At 44.2% G+C, this 19,553-nt stretch overlaps 1 protein-coding gene across 3 annotated transcripts in view; it reads right to left on the bottom strand.

Annotated features, from left to right (window-relative positions):
* Positions 1–19,553, bottom strand: part of CPAMD8 (C3 and PZP like alpha-2-macroglobulin domain containing 8) — a 62,667-nt gene that overhangs the window by 37,598 nt on the left and 5,516 nt on the right. For 2 of the 3 annotated variants that reach the window (XM_063403207.1, XM_063403206.1), the window contains exons 5-23: positions 19,408–19,460; positions 18,921–18,938; positions 17,963–18,017; positions 17,713–17,826; positions 17,307–17,391; positions 16,923–17,031; positions 16,052–16,279; positions 15,741–15,911; positions 15,260–15,388; positions 12,691–12,871; positions 11,223–11,395; positions 10,990–11,139; positions 10,006–10,167; positions 7,086–7,228; positions 6,064–6,129; positions 2,880–3,111; positions 1,533–1,686; positions 835–977; positions 336–387 (exon numbers count right to left, since the gene is read on the bottom strand). In XM_063403207.1, the coding sequence (XP_063259277.1) occupies positions 336–387; positions 835–977; positions 1,533–1,686; positions 2,880–3,111; positions 6,064–6,129; positions 7,086–7,228; positions 10,006–10,167; positions 10,990–11,139; positions 11,223–11,395; positions 12,691–12,871; positions 15,260–15,388; positions 15,741–15,911; positions 16,052–16,279; positions 16,923–17,031; positions 17,307–17,391; positions 17,713–17,826; positions 17,963–18,017; positions 18,921–18,938; positions 19,408–19,460 (2,418 nt within the window). The remainder of the gene's footprint in view (positions 1–335; positions 388–834; positions 978–1,532; positions 1,687–2,879; positions 3,112–6,063; positions 6,130–7,085; positions 7,229–10,005; positions 10,168–10,989; positions 11,140–11,222; positions 11,396–12,690; positions 12,872–15,259; positions 15,389–15,740; positions 15,912–16,051; positions 16,280–16,922; positions 17,032–17,306; positions 17,392–17,712; positions 17,827–17,962; positions 18,018–18,920; positions 18,939–19,407; positions 19,461–19,553) is intronic. The other variant, XM_063403208.1, reaches the window with a different exon arrangement.

Raw genomic sequence — 19,553 nt, 5'->3', positions numbered from 1 at the left:
GACTGATTCCAGAGCTGAATCTTAAAACACCAGCTGAAAATAAAGCACAGTCCCAGTTACTGTCCACAGTGCTGAATACTGAAACTGTTCCATAAAGTAAAGGAATTTAATGGCCATTTCCAGAAATCACTTGGGCAGTTAGAGCAAATTCATAATTAGCCAGCCAGGTAAGAAAGACTCTTTATTTACAAGTTCTTCCTACACACCATAACTCATCAATCACAGAGGAATGGAAATAAAGATTTTAATTTTTTTTTTTAATGAGAGGAAGCCAAATGCTTCTTTTTAAAACTGATTCAAACAAACTGAATATCTTATTCAAATCATGAACTCACCATTTGGGCAGAAGAACACACTGTAGGTGTATTCTCTGGACAGTCCCTCAGGCTATAGAAAGACAGAAATCCACATAAACATAAACCACAGGGCTTGGATGAGCAGGAGCAGATTCCAGTTTTACTTGGAAAATACAGAAATTATTTTTGCTGCTGTGCAGGGTTTATATCCTTTATAGAAAAGAGATGGCAGTGTGTTCTGTTAGCTAGAGCAGTGCTAACCACTGCCAGAGAACCTTGAATTTTATCATATTTCTTGGATTTATAAGGCAAGCTTATCCCATAAAATTTCCACTGCTTTTTCTCCTGAACATTGTTGAAGATTCACCAGAGGAGCTCCAATGGGCTCTGTGCAAGTCCCACTAAAGCTGATTATTTCCAATCTCCCTAACACACCATAAATCAACTTGAGGATCTTTATAAACCTATTCATTTTTGATTGCACAATTTGCCCGAGCATTTTTTTCCCCTGACTTATCATAAATTCACATTTTCTCACCTCAATAATGACACTGCTGCGAACATAATCCACCCCCACAGGGCTCCTCTTGTCCAGGTACGAATCCTCTGAGTGTTTGCCATTCTTCAGGGGCTGCATCCCCTCCTGACAGCAGCTGGTCCCACCATAGGCAAAAGCTTTTGCTGAGAAACAAAAGGGAAAAGCAGCAGAGAATTTGAAATAGGAAGATCTCTAGAATTAGAGCGATCCAGACTAATTAGAAGAAGCTGATTAACAGCACATCAAGTGCTGTAATTACCTCTCTCTCATATTCCCTTTATCCATATTCAAGTGATCACATCTAAAATCAGGCAAGGGGGCAACAGAGAAATTCTTTCCTAGTTTTGGGTGTTGCAGGGATTTTACTGGGATTATTTGCACAGAATTTGTTGTTATTTTCTCGTTTAAAAATTTCCACCAATCTCTTCAGGGAAATGTAACAGACCCAACCCTTGCATGAGCAAATATCACCACAACAGGAAAAATGATCACCAGAGAATGTCAGGATGTTTCTTTGTGCATTCTGTGCACCACAGAATGGAATTTATTCCCACAACAAATGAGGCTGAAAAGCCAAGCTGGCAGCAAGCGGAATGAATCCACTGGGGCAACAGCAAATTAAGAATTTTCTCCTGAGAGAGGAATAAGAAGAAACGCTTGTAAAACCCCTTTTAGGACCAAGTTTGAGCTGTGTGTACCAGTGATGTTGCTGAGGCCCAGCTCACTGAAGGACAGGACGATGGAGGTGGGCTTGGCTTCCCCGGGGGCCACACATTTCTTCCTGGTCAGGTGGTGCTTCCCTGGGTGCCCAACAAACTTGATGCCTTTTGGGACAGAGATCTTCACATGGACCTGGGAAAATATTAGAAATGTCATTTATTGGGAGTATCAGTCTCAAAGCCAAGCTGATCTATGTGAATGATGTGAAACCCCCAGAATTCTTTATAAAAGTCACAGAATTCAGATTATTCATTCTACAGTGTCTAGCTGTGGATTTGACTGAGAGGAGTAATTTCAGCTCAGCAATCCTACGAGTATTTCTGGGAGATGCTACTGGAGCTGGGCAGATGGGGAGTGTGAGAAGAAAACATCAAGGGAGATGGAATTTCTTGAGAAAAAAAATCCTTCAAAATGAGCTATTTTTGGCAGCTTTTTGACTATTGAGGAAATTTTTCTTTGTGGTTCAGCATGAGATTTGAAGTTGTCTTCCCTGTCTTTCTCAACATTTGCTTTTCTGAAGTGCTGCAAGACCCCTCAGCCTACTACACGTGCTTCAGATGAAAAACAAATGAAGCAGTGACATTTATTTGAGTCAAAAAAATCCAATATTTATCTTCTCAAAGCATCTCTGCTGAGTTTACCTCTCTGCTGGCCTGACACCTGATCTACTGTGCCTGGTGATAACCCAGAAGTGAACCAGGAGTGAGGACTGAGCTGTGACCTGTTGGGACCCTGGGCACTGAGAATTTGGGATTTTCTGTGCTGGCAGGCACTGACCCCCCAAAAAACAGTGCATGGGACCTGAGGGCTTGGAGAAGGCTCCCAAAATTGAGTGATAACACTGGGATTGTGGGTGTGTAGTTTAAACAGAAGTGTGTGATATCACAGGGTGGAAACTTAGAGTTTAAGGGTTTAGACTACAGTAATATATATATATTACTATAAAAGAAATATATAAGTATATATTTATTTATTTATATATATAAAGCAAGATGTAGGTTTTAGGGCAGAGGCCAGTCCTTCTTTTTCTCCACTTTCTTCATGGGTTTGGGTGGTATTTTGTAATTGGGTAGAAAAGTCTGCACTGCAGCCCACAGGTGGTTGATTATTAGGTTAAAAGCCAAAATAATTTAGGTGTCATTTTGTAATTGGACAGTTTATCCTTAAAAGACCTTGCAGAGAACAGACAGGGGCCATTTTTTACTTTGTTATCTATAAGTCACACTCTGTGAGACTAACCTAGATCAGAATGAATAAACACCTGAGCCTGAACACGAAATGAGGATTTAATCTGGCAGGAGAAGAGGGCAAAAAGCCACATTTACCTCTGCACACAGGGCCAGGTAGTTGTAGACGGTGAGGGGGATCTTGGTCTGCTCGCCGCGGATGACGCGGTAGGGCAGCGTGAAGTCGATGAAGAAGGGTTTGAAGGTCCTGAGCTCTGCCCGCCGGGCGATGCCCAGGCCCTGCTCCTCAGACACGGCCACGGCCTCCGTCAGCCACGTGGTGATGGAGTCGGGCACCTCCACCTGCAGCTGGGCCTCCCCCGAGCTGGCACTGCCAGGGGAACACAGAACAGCTTGGCTTGGTCACGCTGATAAAGGGATTTTTAATGACGTCCCTGAGCTGGCACTGCCAGGGGAACACAGAACAGCTTGGCTTGGTCACGCTGATAAAGGGATTTTTAATGACGTCCCTGAGCGTTCCCTCCAGACCCAGGTTGATCAGGCAGCATCTTCTGCTTTGAACTTTACTAAAGGCCATATTTTTACCCTATATGCTCCTATATGCTCCTATATGCTCCTATATGCTCCTATATGCTCCTATATGCTCCTATATGCTCCTATATGCTCCTATATGCTCCTATATGCTCCTATATGCTTTTTAGTTCTATTTTTTACCATGTATATTTACCATATTTTCTATCATTTTTGGGACCTGCCAGTATTTATAACCAGCAGAAAAGCAAATAGTTACTTCTGCAAAACACAAATTCTTCCAGGGTTAAAAACTTCATTCGTTGCCTCATTGCCAAGTCACTTTTCTTAAAGGCAAATGTTTGCATTAAGTAAAAAAAAAAAAAAAAAAAAATCTAAACAAAACTCTGGAACAAACCCCAAAATCTAAAAGGAAAAACAAGAAATAATCCCATACTGAAGTCCTGGATAAAATCAACAATAATTGATTTAATAGCTAGTGAAATAAAAATGTTTTTTGTTGGAACTCATTGTCCCTGTGCCCCTTGCCACACTCTGCTTGAACACAAGGACAGACAGAAACTTTCTAAAGATCCAGTTCAGCAACTGCTCGTTGTGATTCACAAACCAAAATTTTGGTTTGCTTAGTTTAGGAATGACTGACTCAGAAAATTTCCAAATTTATCATTTTCTTTCAATGAGGATTGAAATTAATTACTAAAAATCCAATCTCTGAGTATTGAGCTTTCCTGTGCACAGCACCACAGGCTATCATAAACCTGCTATCCTCTTCCATGCTTTATAATAATAAAAATTCAGGTTTTTTTCTTCAGACGTTGCTATTTGCCTCCTGCAAAGAAGCTTTAGCCCTGCCTGGAACAGAAAACATTTCCTCCAACACAAGAACAAAAGCTATTTCATGGCTCAGCTGGCAGGGAGAGTGGTGCAGTTGTGAGTACACCCTAAGGTTGTTTTTTCTCAAATTCTCATTTATTCCCCAGAGCCTGACACTCGTGCTGCCAGCTCTGTAGGCTTTTGGGGCATGGAAAATGAGAATGGGAGGGCTTCAGAAGGAGTTGTGCAAGTGTCCAGCTCGACATGATGTCCTCATCTGCAGAGGTGCCTGATGCACACCCAGAACACGCCCAAGGGCTGCACCTCCACTGCTTTTCAAATACTTTTCAAATAAAGTTTGTTCACACTTGAGGCACCAGTGGAGCTCCTTTGCTCCTCTGAGGGAATTCTCAGGGAGCCTGGAGCTGTTGTTGCTGCCAGGGGCCAGGCAGCTCCTCAGGGCCTCATTTCTCTGTTTGTATTACGAAGGGAAAGGATTAAAATAATAAAAAGTGGAGACCACTGAGCTTTTTGTGAGTTCACTCAGCCTCCAAGCAATGGTGAATGTGGATCCCCCAGCCCAAACTCCAGAGGGAAAAGCCTTGGGAAATGCACTTGTATCAGAGAAACATGGAATTATTTGGGTTGGGAGGGACCTCAAAGCCCACCCAGTGTCACCCCTGCCATGGCAGGGACACCTTCCACTGTCCCAGGCTGCTCCAAGCCCTGTCCAGCCTGGCCTTGGACACTGCCAGGGATCCAGGGGCAGCCACAGCTGCTCGGGGCACCCTGTGCCAGGGCCTGCCCACCCTCACACCCAACAATTCCTGCTCAACATCCAAACCCAAACCTACTAAATATTGAAGTTATTTTAACCCCTTTTGGGCAGGCTGGCTCTGTGTGTCCTCACCCCTGAGGAGGTGCGGGGTGTCCTGGCTCCAGGGCTGGCTCCATTCCAGCCTGTTTAACCGGACAATTTGTTGCAGCTGATGTTCCTTCCACTGGGATTTCAGCCCATAACCAGCATTAACATTATTTTCACACATGAGGGCACTTACTCTTCTGGGCACAGGGCCAAAGTACACACTCATTTCCAGCCATTAGACCCTCCAGCCAGGCTCCAGGAATTTTTAAGAATTGGTTTGGGAAGTTGACATTAGGCTTTTGTTTCTTCTTTTTTTAAAAATTTTTTTTAAGGATTGTATATTATAATTATAAATGGTAGAAGAAAAAAAAAAAAATTCTTCCTGTTCAAGAGACTGGAAATTAAGGAATGCTCCAACTCGGTTGTTTCTAACGAAATGAAGTGGAGAAAATGCAATCTGCAACTTTTTATTCCACACTCTCCCACTTATAATTAACTGTCCCAGCTTGCTGAGGCCCAAATGGGCACTTCTGCAATTCTTTGTGTACTTCTACAAAGCATATTTCATGCTCAATTGAACAGATTTGAATACACTTGCTCCAAGTTCCCGTCAAATTTAATTTACAATCATTTATTGAGAATGAAGTTTACTTGCAAACCTGGAGAAGCTTTTTAATAATTGCTTCAAATTATCCTAGATGTGCTGCTGTGAGATGGATTAGTTATCTCTTGAGTAATTTTTTTTTTAGTTCCAACTGTACCCAGAGGAAACCAGGATTTATGAGGTCTGGGGAAGGTGTTCTTGCAGGAGATGACAGAGAAGTGAAATTTGAAAAGCAATCAATAGAGAATCAATGTAGACACAACTGACAGGTTCAGCCTGAAGCAAGGGAACACACTTCAGGACCTGAGGAAATGTTGCAAAGACTGAAGTGGTAATGAAGAAAAACAATAATAGGGAAGAAAATAATAATAAAAGAAATTTAAAATCAGAAAATGATGGTGTAACTCATTAGTTTTTAAAGAACTTTGTTTTTTGTAGCTGCAGAGAATACAACCCTCTGGATATAATTAATATATTATATTAATTATATACATTATAAATGTCAATACCTGACATTGAGGCAGTGCCAAATCCACGTCTCAGGGAAGAAGGTTCTTTTCCTCTTCTCGGCTCTGCTAGAACAAGAAACAAATCCTTGCAAACGGATTCTTTTAATCAGATATTTTCAGCAGTCTCTGATAAATCAGAGTTCCCACCTGACCCTGGTTCACATGACCAAAGCTCTGCCTGGTGCAGACTCATTAAGTGAGTGGGTGATCACTCCTAACACAAATTACAGAGCTTTTGGAACAATCCCTTTGTGTGCACACACACTCTGCAGACAGGAACAGGAATTGAAAGAAATGGTACAAGTAAGATAACCTTGAAACTAGCAGAAATAATGGAATCTAAAATAAAATTGGTTTGTGATTCAAATTCTCTCACCAAATGGAATCAAGGGGAAAAAATACAAAAGCAGTTACTACAGTCACTACTCCACATCCTTCTCCATCCCCTCTCTTTGAATTGTCTTGATTGTCTAACACTTTAATAATTTAAATCAGCTTTTCTCTACCTGTTGTGCTTCATTATCTATTTCTTAACCAATCCCAGAATTTCCTCTGCCAAGAGAGGCTTCCAGGAAGTTCAGGATGCAGAGGGAAGCTCCACCCTCAGCTGCAGCATCACTTGCACAACCTTTCACAACAATTTCACAACCTTTCCTTCCTGCAGCCCCTCATTCTGATGATTTTGACCACCAGCTGAATGGTCCAAATCATGAGCAATGAGTGACTCTGCAAAAACAGCTGTAGCTTGCAAATATTCCAAGGAACTCGCAGCAAATTGCATAGAAATAGTCTTCAAAATGACAATTCAGGACTCTTTGCATATGTCATTTTTCCAGAATTAAATTAAATTTAACAAAGAAATGTCAGTTAAAATTGTTTTACATCTACCAAACTCTTTGGAAGAATTTCCCCATCACTGCCTTGCCTAAACCTGGGGGGAAAGAGGTGGAAAACAGCTGAGAACAGAGGAAAAAAAGAGCCAGGATTATCCCAGACAATGGAAATTAAACCCCAAACGTTACCTGGGTGCTATTTTGGAGTGCATGGTGGCCACCAAGGTGCCCGTGTGTGGCTGGAAGGCGGGGACAGCCTCGTCCGTGTACATCCCTCCGTTCTGCCTGTGGTTCAGGCTGACTATGTCAGTCATCACCACCAAGCCAGTCTCCTGGACAGTGAAAAATCAACACCACAACACAAAAACCAGTGAGGAAAAAAAGAAATAAATAAAAAGAATAAGAATTAAATGTCGTGGGGTTTGTTTGGTTTTTTTCGGGTTTTTTTTGTGTTTTTTTTTTTTTTTGTTGGTTTGTTTGTTTGGTTTTTTGTTTTTGTTTTTTGGGGTGTTTTTTTTGTTTGTTTTGTTTTTTTGGGTTTTTTTTTTGTTTGTTTGGTTGGTTTTTTAATAGAATCCCTCAATCCTATTTCAACACTTACAGGGGAAATCTCTATTGAATCTTGAGAACTTTTTAAAAGCTTTTTATAAAAGTAACTGTCATTGTGAAGATGCATAGGCAGAGGCTTTATGACAAAGCTCTTGTCTGCTTGGAAAATGCATTTAAATCAGTATCTAACATTACTGGGCAAATGTGACAGGTTAAAAAAAAAATCATTATATGTATTTTTCCCCTAGAATAAAACATTAGGAATTTTTTTTACCCTTCCTAAAAGTTTCCAGTGAGCAGGCAGCTCTCTCATCAGGCATCACCAGTTCTGCCCTGCCAGGGGTGCCAAGCAAAATGAGAAATGTCCACACAGGAGAGCACAGAGCTCCTGAGGAGGCTGCTGCCAGCTCTGTGTCCCCTAAATGCTTTAATTCATGAGAGGCAGCAGCTCCCAGCACCACTGGGGAATGAGTTTTGTTCTCTGCACACACCCCCAGTTCTTGCACACCAGCTCCCCAAAAATCAACCTTTTCCCAAGAGTGTACAGCTCTCAGACTCAGACTAAGTGTACAGTATCAGGATAAAAAATGCTGCATCAGAGCAAAAAAACCCCTTCAGGCCCGAGGGGGAGAAGCAGCAGTGGGCAAAAATGAGGATTTAGAGTTTGTAATTAAGAGATTGAGGCATTGGGGGAATGTGTGAAAGCCTCTGGGGTTTAAGGCAACAGCATAAAACAATTCAGCTAAAATGAGAGGAGGGACAGAGAATGGAGAGGTGTTGGACCTGCAGGAAGCAAGGATCATCATTATTAGCATTTATGTGGATTAAAAAGGGAAAGAACATCAAAGATCAGAGCTGTGACTGGTTCTCCAGGCCAGTCTGCATTTCAGAGGAGCAAGCAGGAGAAGGTGATTTAAAGAATAACAAACATTTACAGCTCAGCCTTTCCCATGGCATCTCCTCTTTTCAGGGAGCAGAGCCTGCACCCTGCAGGGTGTGGGAAGCAGAGAACGGATGTGAGCAGAGCCTGAAAGGGTGGATGGCTCCACTCTACAACTATAGGAAGAGGCAAACAGGTAGAACTTCTCAAATAAATTAGGGAACACTCATTTTAAACAAAAGCAAAGCAAAAAGCTCACGGAAATAGTGTCCTAAGAGCTACAAATCACTGGTTTTCAGCCTAAAAGCCTGCACTGTTAGCATGCAAAGCAATGAAGAAATGAATTAGTGCATGAGTACGTGTAAAAAACCCAACTTGTTTTAAGTGCTCAACTTGCAACTTGATTCAAATGCACAGCACGGATCAAAGGAAATCAGATTTTTAAAATCTGGCCAGGTTTAACTATGTAAACACACCAAGTAACTATAAATGTATAACATTTCGGTAGTAACCCGATCAAGGATATAAAGGTCTTTCATGCAGAAGTCAACAGAAGCTGGGAGAACCAGGGCAGGAAAGAAACTGAAATGATTTCCAAGGGACAGTCCAAAAGGCTACAAGGAAAGATCCACATTCCACCTTCCTCCCTGCTGGAGCAGCTGCAGAAGAGATCTGGGGGCTCACCCCTGCCTGGAGGAGCCTCCTGGTCCCTGCCTGAGTCTCAGCACGAATTCCTTCACCCAGCAGGAAACTGGCCCTCCCCAGATCGGCCAAAATCAAACCATGTTTGTCCAGTATCTTTGCTAGAACAGAGCACTCTGTTCCCAAAATTTACTTTTCATCCTGCTGTCTTGGGTTGCATTGGAAGACGTAACCAGCAGTGTGTATTCCATTGCCAGCTGTTGAAATTGGTTGGGGAGGTGTTTTCTTTATCTCTTTCATGCCCTCCCAAGGGTGATATCTGCTGTTCATGGCCATTAAGGCTGACCCAGGACTGATAAAATTCCATCATCCCATGGGAGATGCTGCTCACAGCGAGAGGAGCCCAGCTGGATAAAACCTGAGATTCAGAACAGCAGCACAGCCTGTGTGCTCTGCATTCCAGAGGAAAACTGGACCCATCTCACCACCCCTGAGCCTTCAGAGGAGAACTGCACCTTTCCACAGGTACAGGATCATCTCTGCTCCAACAGAACCACACCTGTCACTCCAGGAGGACTTAACTGGACTTGTGCCAACACCCTGACCAACAGGGTGTCAGGTCATAGTCTCTGTCAGTGTTTGCTTTTTTGTACTATTATGAAGGAGATTGTTGAACTCATACTCCCAGAATCTAAACCACCATATTTGCAAGGTCTTTCTACTTCATCTTTCCCAACACTATTACATTTTTAATTTTAATATTCCTAGTAAAGAACTGTTATTCCTATCCCCATACCTTTGCCTGAAAGCCCCTTAATTTCACAACTATGATAATTTGGAGGGAATGGGGGGTTTACATTCTCCATTCTAAGGGAAGCTCCGGCTTTCCCTGGCAGACACCTCTGCCCTCCTCAACCCAGACACGACCCACCCTGGACAAACAGCTCTGATGTGAGGGGAACCCCTGTCCCATGGAGCTGAAAACCCCCCTGCAGACACGAAAGCACAAAAGGGAGAAGGGAGGCTGGTTCTTCCTACTGTAAAGGCGAAGCGAGCGTCCTTGGTGATGTCCCAGTGCCAGGGGAAGACGGAGGACCTGCGGCGCCGGTGTGAGGACATGCCAGGCCACCAGAAGTGCCCTTCCTCCTTTGGAGCCCCAAAAGCATCGGACACATCGTACTCTGCAAGCTCCTGGAACACCTGCAGGGAAAGGGCACGGGCTGTAACCGAATTTCTTAGAGATCGTGGGCATAATGTGCTGTGGAATGAGATTTGAGCTATCCCAAACTGCGCCTCAGCTTTGGGCCTGTGTAGAAGTAGCTAAGCTTTGTGGCACAGTTAGAAATTGGGTTAAGGTATGGAAATCAATAGAATAGGGCAGTTACTGTGAAGACACGGTAGCTGCCTTGAGCTGTGAATATTTGTGAATATTTACATATTTGTCCATGCTTCACTGCCAATAGAAATGTACCTGTTACTGTAAACTGTTCTTACTGTATATAACCGGCCATTTAGTGAATAAAGAGGAGAATGTATGTTATTAATCACGTTGATTGGACCTGCGTTGCTCAGTCTCCAGCCTCAAGATCGAGTCCCAGACTTCAGATGTCCTCGGCTGCTTCCTCGAGGTGGGTGAGGGTTGTATCTCTCTGGGGAATGGTCTCTCCCTCCGCAGAGACCCCTGGAGCCTGTAACTGTGCAGTTTAACCCCTCCTCCCCTTTCTGACCCTACTGGCTGAGTTCCAACTCTTTCTCCTTAGCAGGAGAGGAGATAAAGCTCTGTAAAGCTCTATTCTTCTTCATTTGTTCTCTTTCTCCCTGGAAACCATCTACAATAAACATCTTGGACTCCATCTGGGGGTCAGAGCCTCTTTTGGAATCCTTTGCCCTGTCCCTGCAATATTCCTCCAAAGCCCTCTAGGATCTGAGCTAGCCCAGGAACTCTGGGGGGCTGCAGGGGGATATTTCAGGTGAGGATCACGGGAGTGAGGGAAGGACAGCAGTGCTTGGAGCTCCCTGTACCTGGCTGGCTGTCAGCTGGAAGCCTGGCTTGAGCAGGTAGACACTCTTGTCCACCGTGGCCACGCAGACACAGCTCCCCTTGGCAGCTCTGACCTTGATGCTCACGAGGTCTCCAGGCCTGGTCTCGTTGGCCGAGAGCGCCACGGAAACCTGGGAAGGGAAATCCCATTAAATCCCACGGTTCTCCCAAAAAACCAGAGAGTGACGAGGCAGCAGCCCTTCCTCTGCACTACCTGGTTCTCAAAGGAGGCGTTGACAGAGAACTGCAGGCTGTCTGTGACCCCCTCTCCGTTCTCCCTGACGTAGTACACGAGGAGCCGGCCCAGGGGAGCCATGGAGTGAAGGACTGAGAACCTCAGGAAGGTCACGCACACCTCAACCTCTGCTGCAGGCGTGCTGGGAGGTGCTGAAACAGAAATGGTGCAGAAAAGGAGCTTTATTTATCCCACTCATCCCCTTCCTGCCCCCTCCCATGCTGGCAGGCACAGAACTCTCCATTCAAGACTTGCATTCTTCCCTTGCTCCTGTTGAGCACCTTCTCGAGTGCTCAATCTTCTCCCTTTCCCTTCTCTTTGGGAAAGGTAATTAGCACTCATAATTTAATGAGCAGCACAGAGAAGGTGTGGAAAACTCAGTGTTTTTCCAGCTATGAAATCAAGGAAACACACAGTTAAGTCACCAGCCCCTTGAAAATAAACAGAAAACGTTATCTGCTGCTGGAGGATGCTGATGAGTGAAAAGGAATAAATTTGAAGAGGATTATGCAGTTTACAGAGCACAGAATCACTGGAGCTGTTAAATAGAATCACAGAATGGTTTAGGTTGAAGGGATCTTTAAAGATCCTCCACTTCCAGCCCCTGCTGTGGACAAGTTTGACTTCCACCAGCCCAGGTTGCCCAAGTCCCACACAAGGTGGCCTCGGACCCTTCCAATGACAGAGCAGCCACAAAGCCTCCGAGCAAACAATAAATGCAGCAGCTCAGAACAAACCTTCAGTGCAGAAAATCATCACAAATCCCAATTACTGATTGCCAGAAGCTTGGGGGGTACATGGAGGGAGGTTCCTCTTACTCTTCCCCCAACTCCCAAAGTGGTTACCAGGACAGCCAGACTTGTCCTTTGGCAGCTGTTATATCTATAATTCCAATCTCACCATTTTTTATCCCCCTGCACCCCAAATCCACCAGATTTATGTCTTTCTGTTACTCCTTGTACAAACCAGGAGTCCACATTTCATTCCCCTTCCCCCTGTGGGCTGTGTGATCTCCTTTATAAATCCATTTAATTTTCTCTTTCCATCTGACATCCTCTTCTCAGTTTAAGCTCAACCAATTTAACCTCAGCCCTGCCCTACGCTTCCCTGCCACTCCACTCCAGGCAAATATTAGAGTTTTCTCAGCTGAGAAAGACTGCAGAAACACCAAAGAAAACTCTCCAAGAGTTACCCCTCTTGGAGATTTGTTTTCACAAGACTGAGGGATTTCACTATTTGAATTTTTTGTTTGATTTCATAATTCATAAATAATTCATAATAATAATTAAATTTTAATTTTTTTACAAGACTGAGAGATTTCACTGTTTTTCTTGCACAAAATCATCCATATTCTTTAAGGAGCACCACATTAACAAAAAGGTTGGGGAAAAGTTGGGGGTTTTTTTTGCTGAAAAGGGGGACAAGTTGCATTTCTGGTGCTGGCTACCTGTTCCTGTGAGGTCAATGTTCTTCCCAAAGGCTGTGGTGGCTCTTTTGCTCCTCTGCTGGGTGACATTGCTGGGCTGCAGCCCCGACAGGACGATGTTCCCTCGTGATGCCACCTCATAATGCAGAGTGAAGTTGCAGGGACACGTGGACTTCACTGCAATCCAGGCCTCCTCTCCCACCTGCAGGCAGGGACAGAAAAGCCAAAAATCTGCTCTGTCAGGAGCTTTTGGGTGATAAAGCACAGAAAACTCCTTGGGATCCGGGCCACGGGAGGTGTGAGCCCTCTGCTAACAAATGGATGCATTGAAAAGTGCATTATTATTGCATTAGCTCTGTTCTTTGGGGGGTTCCCCACGGTAAAAAGGGGTCTGTGTTCAGCTCTGCACTCGCTGCAGATCTACAGCAGAACGGGCTGGGGGTTGTGTGCATTAATGAAACAATAAAGGAATCTCTGGAATCCTGGAAGTTAAGCCTTTTGGCACAGAGCAGCTGTCAGAATTGGTTCAATTTTAGACACCCCTTCAGTAGCCCAGCCCAAAAAAGGAAAGAGTTGGGCTGGGGGTGGGAAGAGAGATGTGTTTGATAGTCTTTGGGGTTTAATTGTGATTACATTCATGGGGCAAATACCAACTCAAACACTGCCATGAAATGACTGGGAAGAGATCCAAGGGAGAATGCCTTCGAATTACACAAAATCTTGGTAACAATTTGTAAGTTGGGCACTCAGGGAGGTGTCAAACACAAATATATGATAATAAACTTCTTTATTTTTGTCTGGGTAGCTCATCTGATGCCTGCAATAGGCTCCAGAGCAGCACACCTGGGCACTGAAACTCTGCACCCAGAGCACTGAACCCTCCCAAGACAAAACCCCCCAAATCCCAACAGAACAGACATCAGCCATGGGATTAACCCTGCTCATGCCTGGCTGAGGAATGACCACTCTGGGGAGCAGCAGAATTCCCTAGGAACACAAACTCCTTCTCCCTGGGGTCTGAGGAGTGGCTGACACCTCTGTGTTCTCTAGGGTTTCTTCAGCACCTTCCCCTCCTCACCCTCCTGCCACTCACAGCAGAGCAGTTCCCAAATAAAACCATTCAGTCTTGACAGAAAAACCCAAAGAAATGTCAGAGCAGTTCCCAAATAAAACCATTCAGGACTGACAGAAAATCCCAAAGAAATGTCAGAGCAGTTCCCAAATAAAACCATTCAGGACTGACAGAAAATCCCAAAGAAATGTCAGAGCAGTTCCCAAATAAAACCATTCAGTCTTGACAGAAAAACCCAAAGAAATGTCAGAGCAGTTCCCAAATAAAACCATTCAGGCTTGACAGAAGATCCCAAAGAAATGTTTTGAAAAACCTCTCATTTTTCATCTCCAAGTGTTCTCCCTGCAGAATGCACTCATGGCACAAAGCAAAAGGGCAGCACTGGAGTACAAGGAGCTGCTGATGGTTAAATACAGTGAGAATGCCACTGAGTCCAAGAGGTGCCTCGTGACATCAAATATTTGAAGTATTAAGAATTCCCCAGTGCAAATGATGAAACAATTCATTAAAAAAAATGAATGTAGCTAATTGGAACACCCAGTAAGAGCTGGCAATGCATAGGAACAGTTCCCACATCAGCTGGTCATCCTGCTCCAAGCTTTCCCACAGAAGAATTAGTTCTAATCAGGTTATAATAAGAACAATGTGTTCAGATTAGCAGTGTATAATCCCCTTTCCATACCTCAGGAAACTTTAAAAAGATTAATTAGCCATTAAACTTCCATGAAATGCAATGATTTAAAAAATGCTCTTATTTGGATACAAAGAGTCTGAAACCAACCTGGTGGACCTGCTGATAACAAACCTCAGTGTGTTTATTGCCAAAACAATAATCACTTTTTTTCCCACTGAGCACTGTGCAGACCTTCAGAACATTTTGTTGGGTAAGAAACCCTGACCAACTCTCAGAAAACATTATGCAACAGGAATCATGGTTAAATCAAGAACTTTTCTCTAGGAGAAAAATCACAAAAAAACTTTTATAGGGCAGGATTACATTTTTAGAGAGGCTCCTACACAACCTACCAAAGAAGACAAAGCAATCACATTCACAGTTCAGTAACTGGAAGATTAAACAGATCCAGCTGAGACTTAAACTGGAAGTTCCAGTGAGACTACACAGCCTTAATTTTGCTCTTTAGTGATTCAGCCACTCCCACTAACATCACTTCCAATCATTTTCAGCGAACAATTCATGTCTGAGCATTACTGGAGGTGCACAGAACATTCAAAAGTGAAAACCTGAAGTGTTTTCCATGCCTGCACCCACCCCTCTCTGTACAGGAGGGGTTGGAAATGAGCTGCTGCTCTCCCCAAGGGAGTTCTGCTCAGCACTTCGTGTAACTCACATCCCACAATTATTTGGTGGCTCAAGTGCAGCTCCTTCATCCTTTGTGGTGCAAACAGTAACACTTCAGGATCCCAGAATCAGGAATTTGCAGAAGTATTTAATTAGAACACAGCACTTTAAGCCAAGCAATGCAGTGGTTTCCATGATGGAATGTGAAGCAAACGTACCTGGAAAGGTTTATCTGGTGCCTGGAGCTGGATGTGGCACTTGCTGGGTGAGTACCAGCTGCTGATGGACAGGTAATTGGGCAGATATTGATCCCCAGAGGGTTTCCCATCAATTGCTGTCACTTTGGTCTTAAAAAAAAAAAAAAAAGTCTGAATGTTATGCATAGAAAACTCATTTTGTTCTTTCTTAAACTCTACTCTCTTCTCCCATTTTACACCTTCCACCTTTCATCTCTTGGCATCTTTACTCCCCAAATATTGGATCCTTTCTACCATGTTAAGCTGTATTTGGAGAAGAACCTTCTCATGGTGGTTGCCAACCTCAGCTCTCTTGGCAGCAAGAAAAGCCAGTGCTTGCTGTGCTGCAATGCAGAAGCTGAAAGGCACCGATTTCCTGTTTGCAGCACTGATTTATAAAGTGCAGGTTTGACAAGATTAGTTACATTAAAGCCTGCTAATCCTATAAGGAGCTTTTACCCACCTCCAGCCAGACGTATTGGGCAGCTGTGGGGATGGAGGGGATTTCAAACTCCACCAGGCCATTCCTTGACACCAGCTCACTGGTGTAAACGTTGTCCTTGGGTGTGAGCTCAGCTTTAATGCGGATGGTGACTCTGTCAGCTGGACTGCCATCGGGGTAAGTGACCTCCACCTGCACAGGGGGGCATTTACAGAACAATTTGCTTTAAATCCTCAGCAATTCCACTCAGCTACAGGTGGGGAAAATCACTGGGATCAAGTGAGTACAACTTGAAATGAGCCACACGTCCATGGCTCCGCTTTTAACCTCACCTTGCCTTTGTAAGGCAGCCCAGGTTTGAACTGTTTCCTGGTGTCCTTGGAGTACCTGATATCGATCAGCTGCTTCTGCACTGGGGTGGAGTCATCAAAGGTCACCTGCTTGCTGCCATCAGAGCTGATCACCGTGGCCCAGATGCTGACTGTGCCTCGGAAGTGCTCGGGGACATCGGCTGGCATCATGTCCTTGACACACACCTCGAACTCGGCCGAGCCATCCATCTGGGGAGCACAGAGGGAACAGGAATTTCACACCCACACAGGGCCCAGAAGCCAAATCTAAAGCACAGGCACCTGAAGGGAGTTTGCAGCAGTGTTTTGGAAGGGTTAGGATTGGAGGGAATTAATTTGGGGGGTGGGTGAAGGAAGGAAGGAAGGGAGTTTGATTTTTCTCCCTTACCCATAGCCTGGACTAACTCTGTCACCTCAGTCTCCTGCTCTCCTCAGCCCCACATGCTCTTAAACAGATTATGTCAGCAAATTCTCACCCCAGAATATCCTGAGAGCTGGAAGGGACCCCCAGGGATCATTGATCCAGCCCCTGTCCCTGCACAGACACCCCAAAAATCCCATCCTGAGCATCCCTGAGAGCTCCTGGAGCTGTGGCAGCCTTGGGGCTGGGACCATTCCCTGGGGAGCCTGGGCAGTGCCCCAGCACCCTCTGGGAAAGGAGCCTCTTCCTAATATCTAAAATCATAAACATACCATGTAAAAATAAGCAATATTTTTATTATGCTGGCCCCAGTTACAATATTTACTCCTTCATTTTCTGATCTCTCATAAGCAACAAAACAGAGCAGTGGGATAAATGTTAACAAAGACAGATTTCTCATTTTATCACTGGTGGGTCCATGGTCTCCCTCACCTGGGTGGTCTTGAGGACAGGGTGTCCCACCTCATGTCTGTAGTAGCCCACACCATTGATAGTCATATTGACAATTAACTTCCCTGTCACTGGTTTTCCAAAGGTGTATCTGAAATGTAAAGAAGATGATTAAAAACTTCCAGCTGGTTTCTGTTCTTCTGGTTCTATAAAGACAATTACCACGTTACTTGCACATCTACAAAAAAAGTACCAGAGGAAGTTTTCCAGATTGTTATTTTTAGTGTATTTTTGAGGGGTCTGACATCAGAAAACTTCTGATGATGACTAAAAATCATGTGAAATGTCTGCAGCAGGTGGGATCCAAGCTCCAGTGGCTGCACTGGAGCCCCCAGCAGTGGATTCTGGTTTGGGAGCTGCTCCTACCTGGCGTGGACAGTTCCTTTTTCACACTGAGAAAGGTCACGGATGTAGCGGGGGGGGTCGATCAGCAGCTCAAACTTTGGCAACACTGCAGTGAAAAGAAACAGAGCAGAGTCTTCTCAAGCAGATCTCATTGCCCAGGTTAGAGCAAAAGTCCTCAGAGCTGTGACAGGACCCTGGCTCTGATTTATCACCCAGCAGAGGTCAATCACTGAAGTAAACCAAAACCTGGCAAGGTGACCTCAGCAAAGCTCCCTGTTAGCAGTGTCTGCATCCCCAAAATAAATGGCTCTAAGGAATTTTGCCTCATGGCATTTTAAGTGCACTTTTTCAGGTGTTTAACCTCAAGTGAAAGCCTTTCACAGGGTCCTGTTCTTCCCAATGCACCCGGGTTAGGGTCAGCACTCACCGTATTTCTGCACCTCAAAGGATTTGTTGTAAGTGTGTCCCTGCATCTCAGCAAAGATGAGCCATTCCCCAAACACTGGCTGATCAGACAGAGGAAAACTCATATTGACAATGCCTGGAAAAGGAAATAACACTCTGTGAGCTCTGTGTGTCACTCTCCAGCCCTTGCCAAGCCTTTCTCGACTCAGTGGAAGCAGGAGAGAAGGCAAATCACAATACACAGAGGAAAAAATAAATAATCTGGAACTCACCACAACAAAAGGGCTTCAAGTGATTCCATTCTATCATCCGAGAGCCCCGAGGATCCTGCAGGGTGGTGGCAGTGAAAATGAGTATCACTCACACATCTAACTCAGTTTGCAGCAAAGAACTTCCTTTTGTAATACACACCTCACTGACAGCTCAAATGTAACCAACACCAAAAATGTCCTGGAAATACCTCCCCAGGGGGGGTTTGCTTTCTGGAATTATTGAAGAGCTCCTGTAAGCAATGCACACCAGTAAATGCTGTCAAGCAGCAGATCCTTCCCCTGTCTTAAGACACCAGTCCTGGCTGGGATGAGCTGATCTCTGAAGACATTTTATTCCTAAAGGGAGCTTGCACAACCAGTAAGACAAATTTTAGGTGACAAACTCAGGTGAAATGAATCCTGCTGGTTTTGTCAGCGTTAAATCTTCAACAAGAGTGAATCCTTCTGATTTCTGACAGGTAAACGTGGTTAAAAAAAAAAAAAAAAGAGAACGGAAAAATAAGACTAAACACAGAAGGAACCTCTCATTCACCTCAGGAGGAAGACAGGAGAACCCTTTTCATGAATTTCTACTGTCCACTGTCTCTGTTGGGGTGCAGAGATGAGGGTGGCCCTGCTCTGTCAGCCCAGCACGTGAAGATTGGAGTGGGAGGGGATGGAAAAGAAGGGGGGGAGAGTGGGGCTGTCACATTTATAAATCCCAGTGAATCAAGCCAGTTCTTCTCAGGCTGAAAAATGGGAATGGACTTCTGAAACTGAAGTAAAAACAAGGATTTTGCAGGTGATAGCAAAAAACCAAAGCACAGAGATCAGATAAAGACACGGGGATAGAGAATTGCATAGGTTAGGGGTGGGAATGGCCATAACGGGCAGGAAAAGCACAAATTTGTTCCATCAAAGGCTACACAAACCTTGTGCCTCTACAGGACATGTGCTAGATGGGCACACAAATACTCACCACCACATAAGCTTCAATCTGAAAGAAAAAAGAAAAGGCTTTATGAAACAACTTTTCTGCTTTTTGTGGTGAAGTGTTGAGGCAACATTAGCAAGACATGAGACCCAAAGTGACAGAATTTAAACATCTCTTCTTTGCTAAGAAGTAGCCTGAGAAAGACACATTTAATTCAGACATCTAACTGGAAAAGTGATAATTTACATATTTGTGCACTATCTAAATAATGTGCAAGTCTCTGAAAAATTCATCTCTGCTCTGGCAGAGCTGCTCTCCTATTTGCCAGCACCCCAAACCTTTGTGTTCTCCTCCAATAAGAATATGAACAAGTGGAACAAGTTAAATTACAAATAAAACAAGCTATCACAAGCTATGCCTAAGCAGGTTAAAAATCCAGTTCTGTTTCTGCATAAGTGCACATTTGAATAAAATGCAGGCTACCAAGTATTCCATTATATTGCACAGTGTGAAAGAAAACAATTCTCTTTACCCTCTCGTTGACCGGCCTCAGGTCAGAAGTCACCATAAAGAGGTTTATCAACACTAAAAAAGGAAAAGAGGGAATTTATCAGTCACCAGAGCTGAGACTGAACAGAAGAGCTCATCCTAAAACCTCCCTGGAGAGCAGCCCTAGCA

This window comes from Prinia subflava, chromosome 8 (genome assembly GCF_021018805.1).
Source record: "Prinia subflava isolate CZ2003 ecotype Zambia chromosome 8, Cam_Psub_1.2, whole genome shotgun sequence".
Lineage (NCBI taxonomy): Eukaryota > Metazoa > Chordata > Aves > Passeriformes > Cisticolidae > Prinia > Prinia subflava.
The sequence above is the reverse complement of the archived record's forward strand: the minus strand, read 5'-3'. Positions and strand labels throughout refer to the sequence as shown.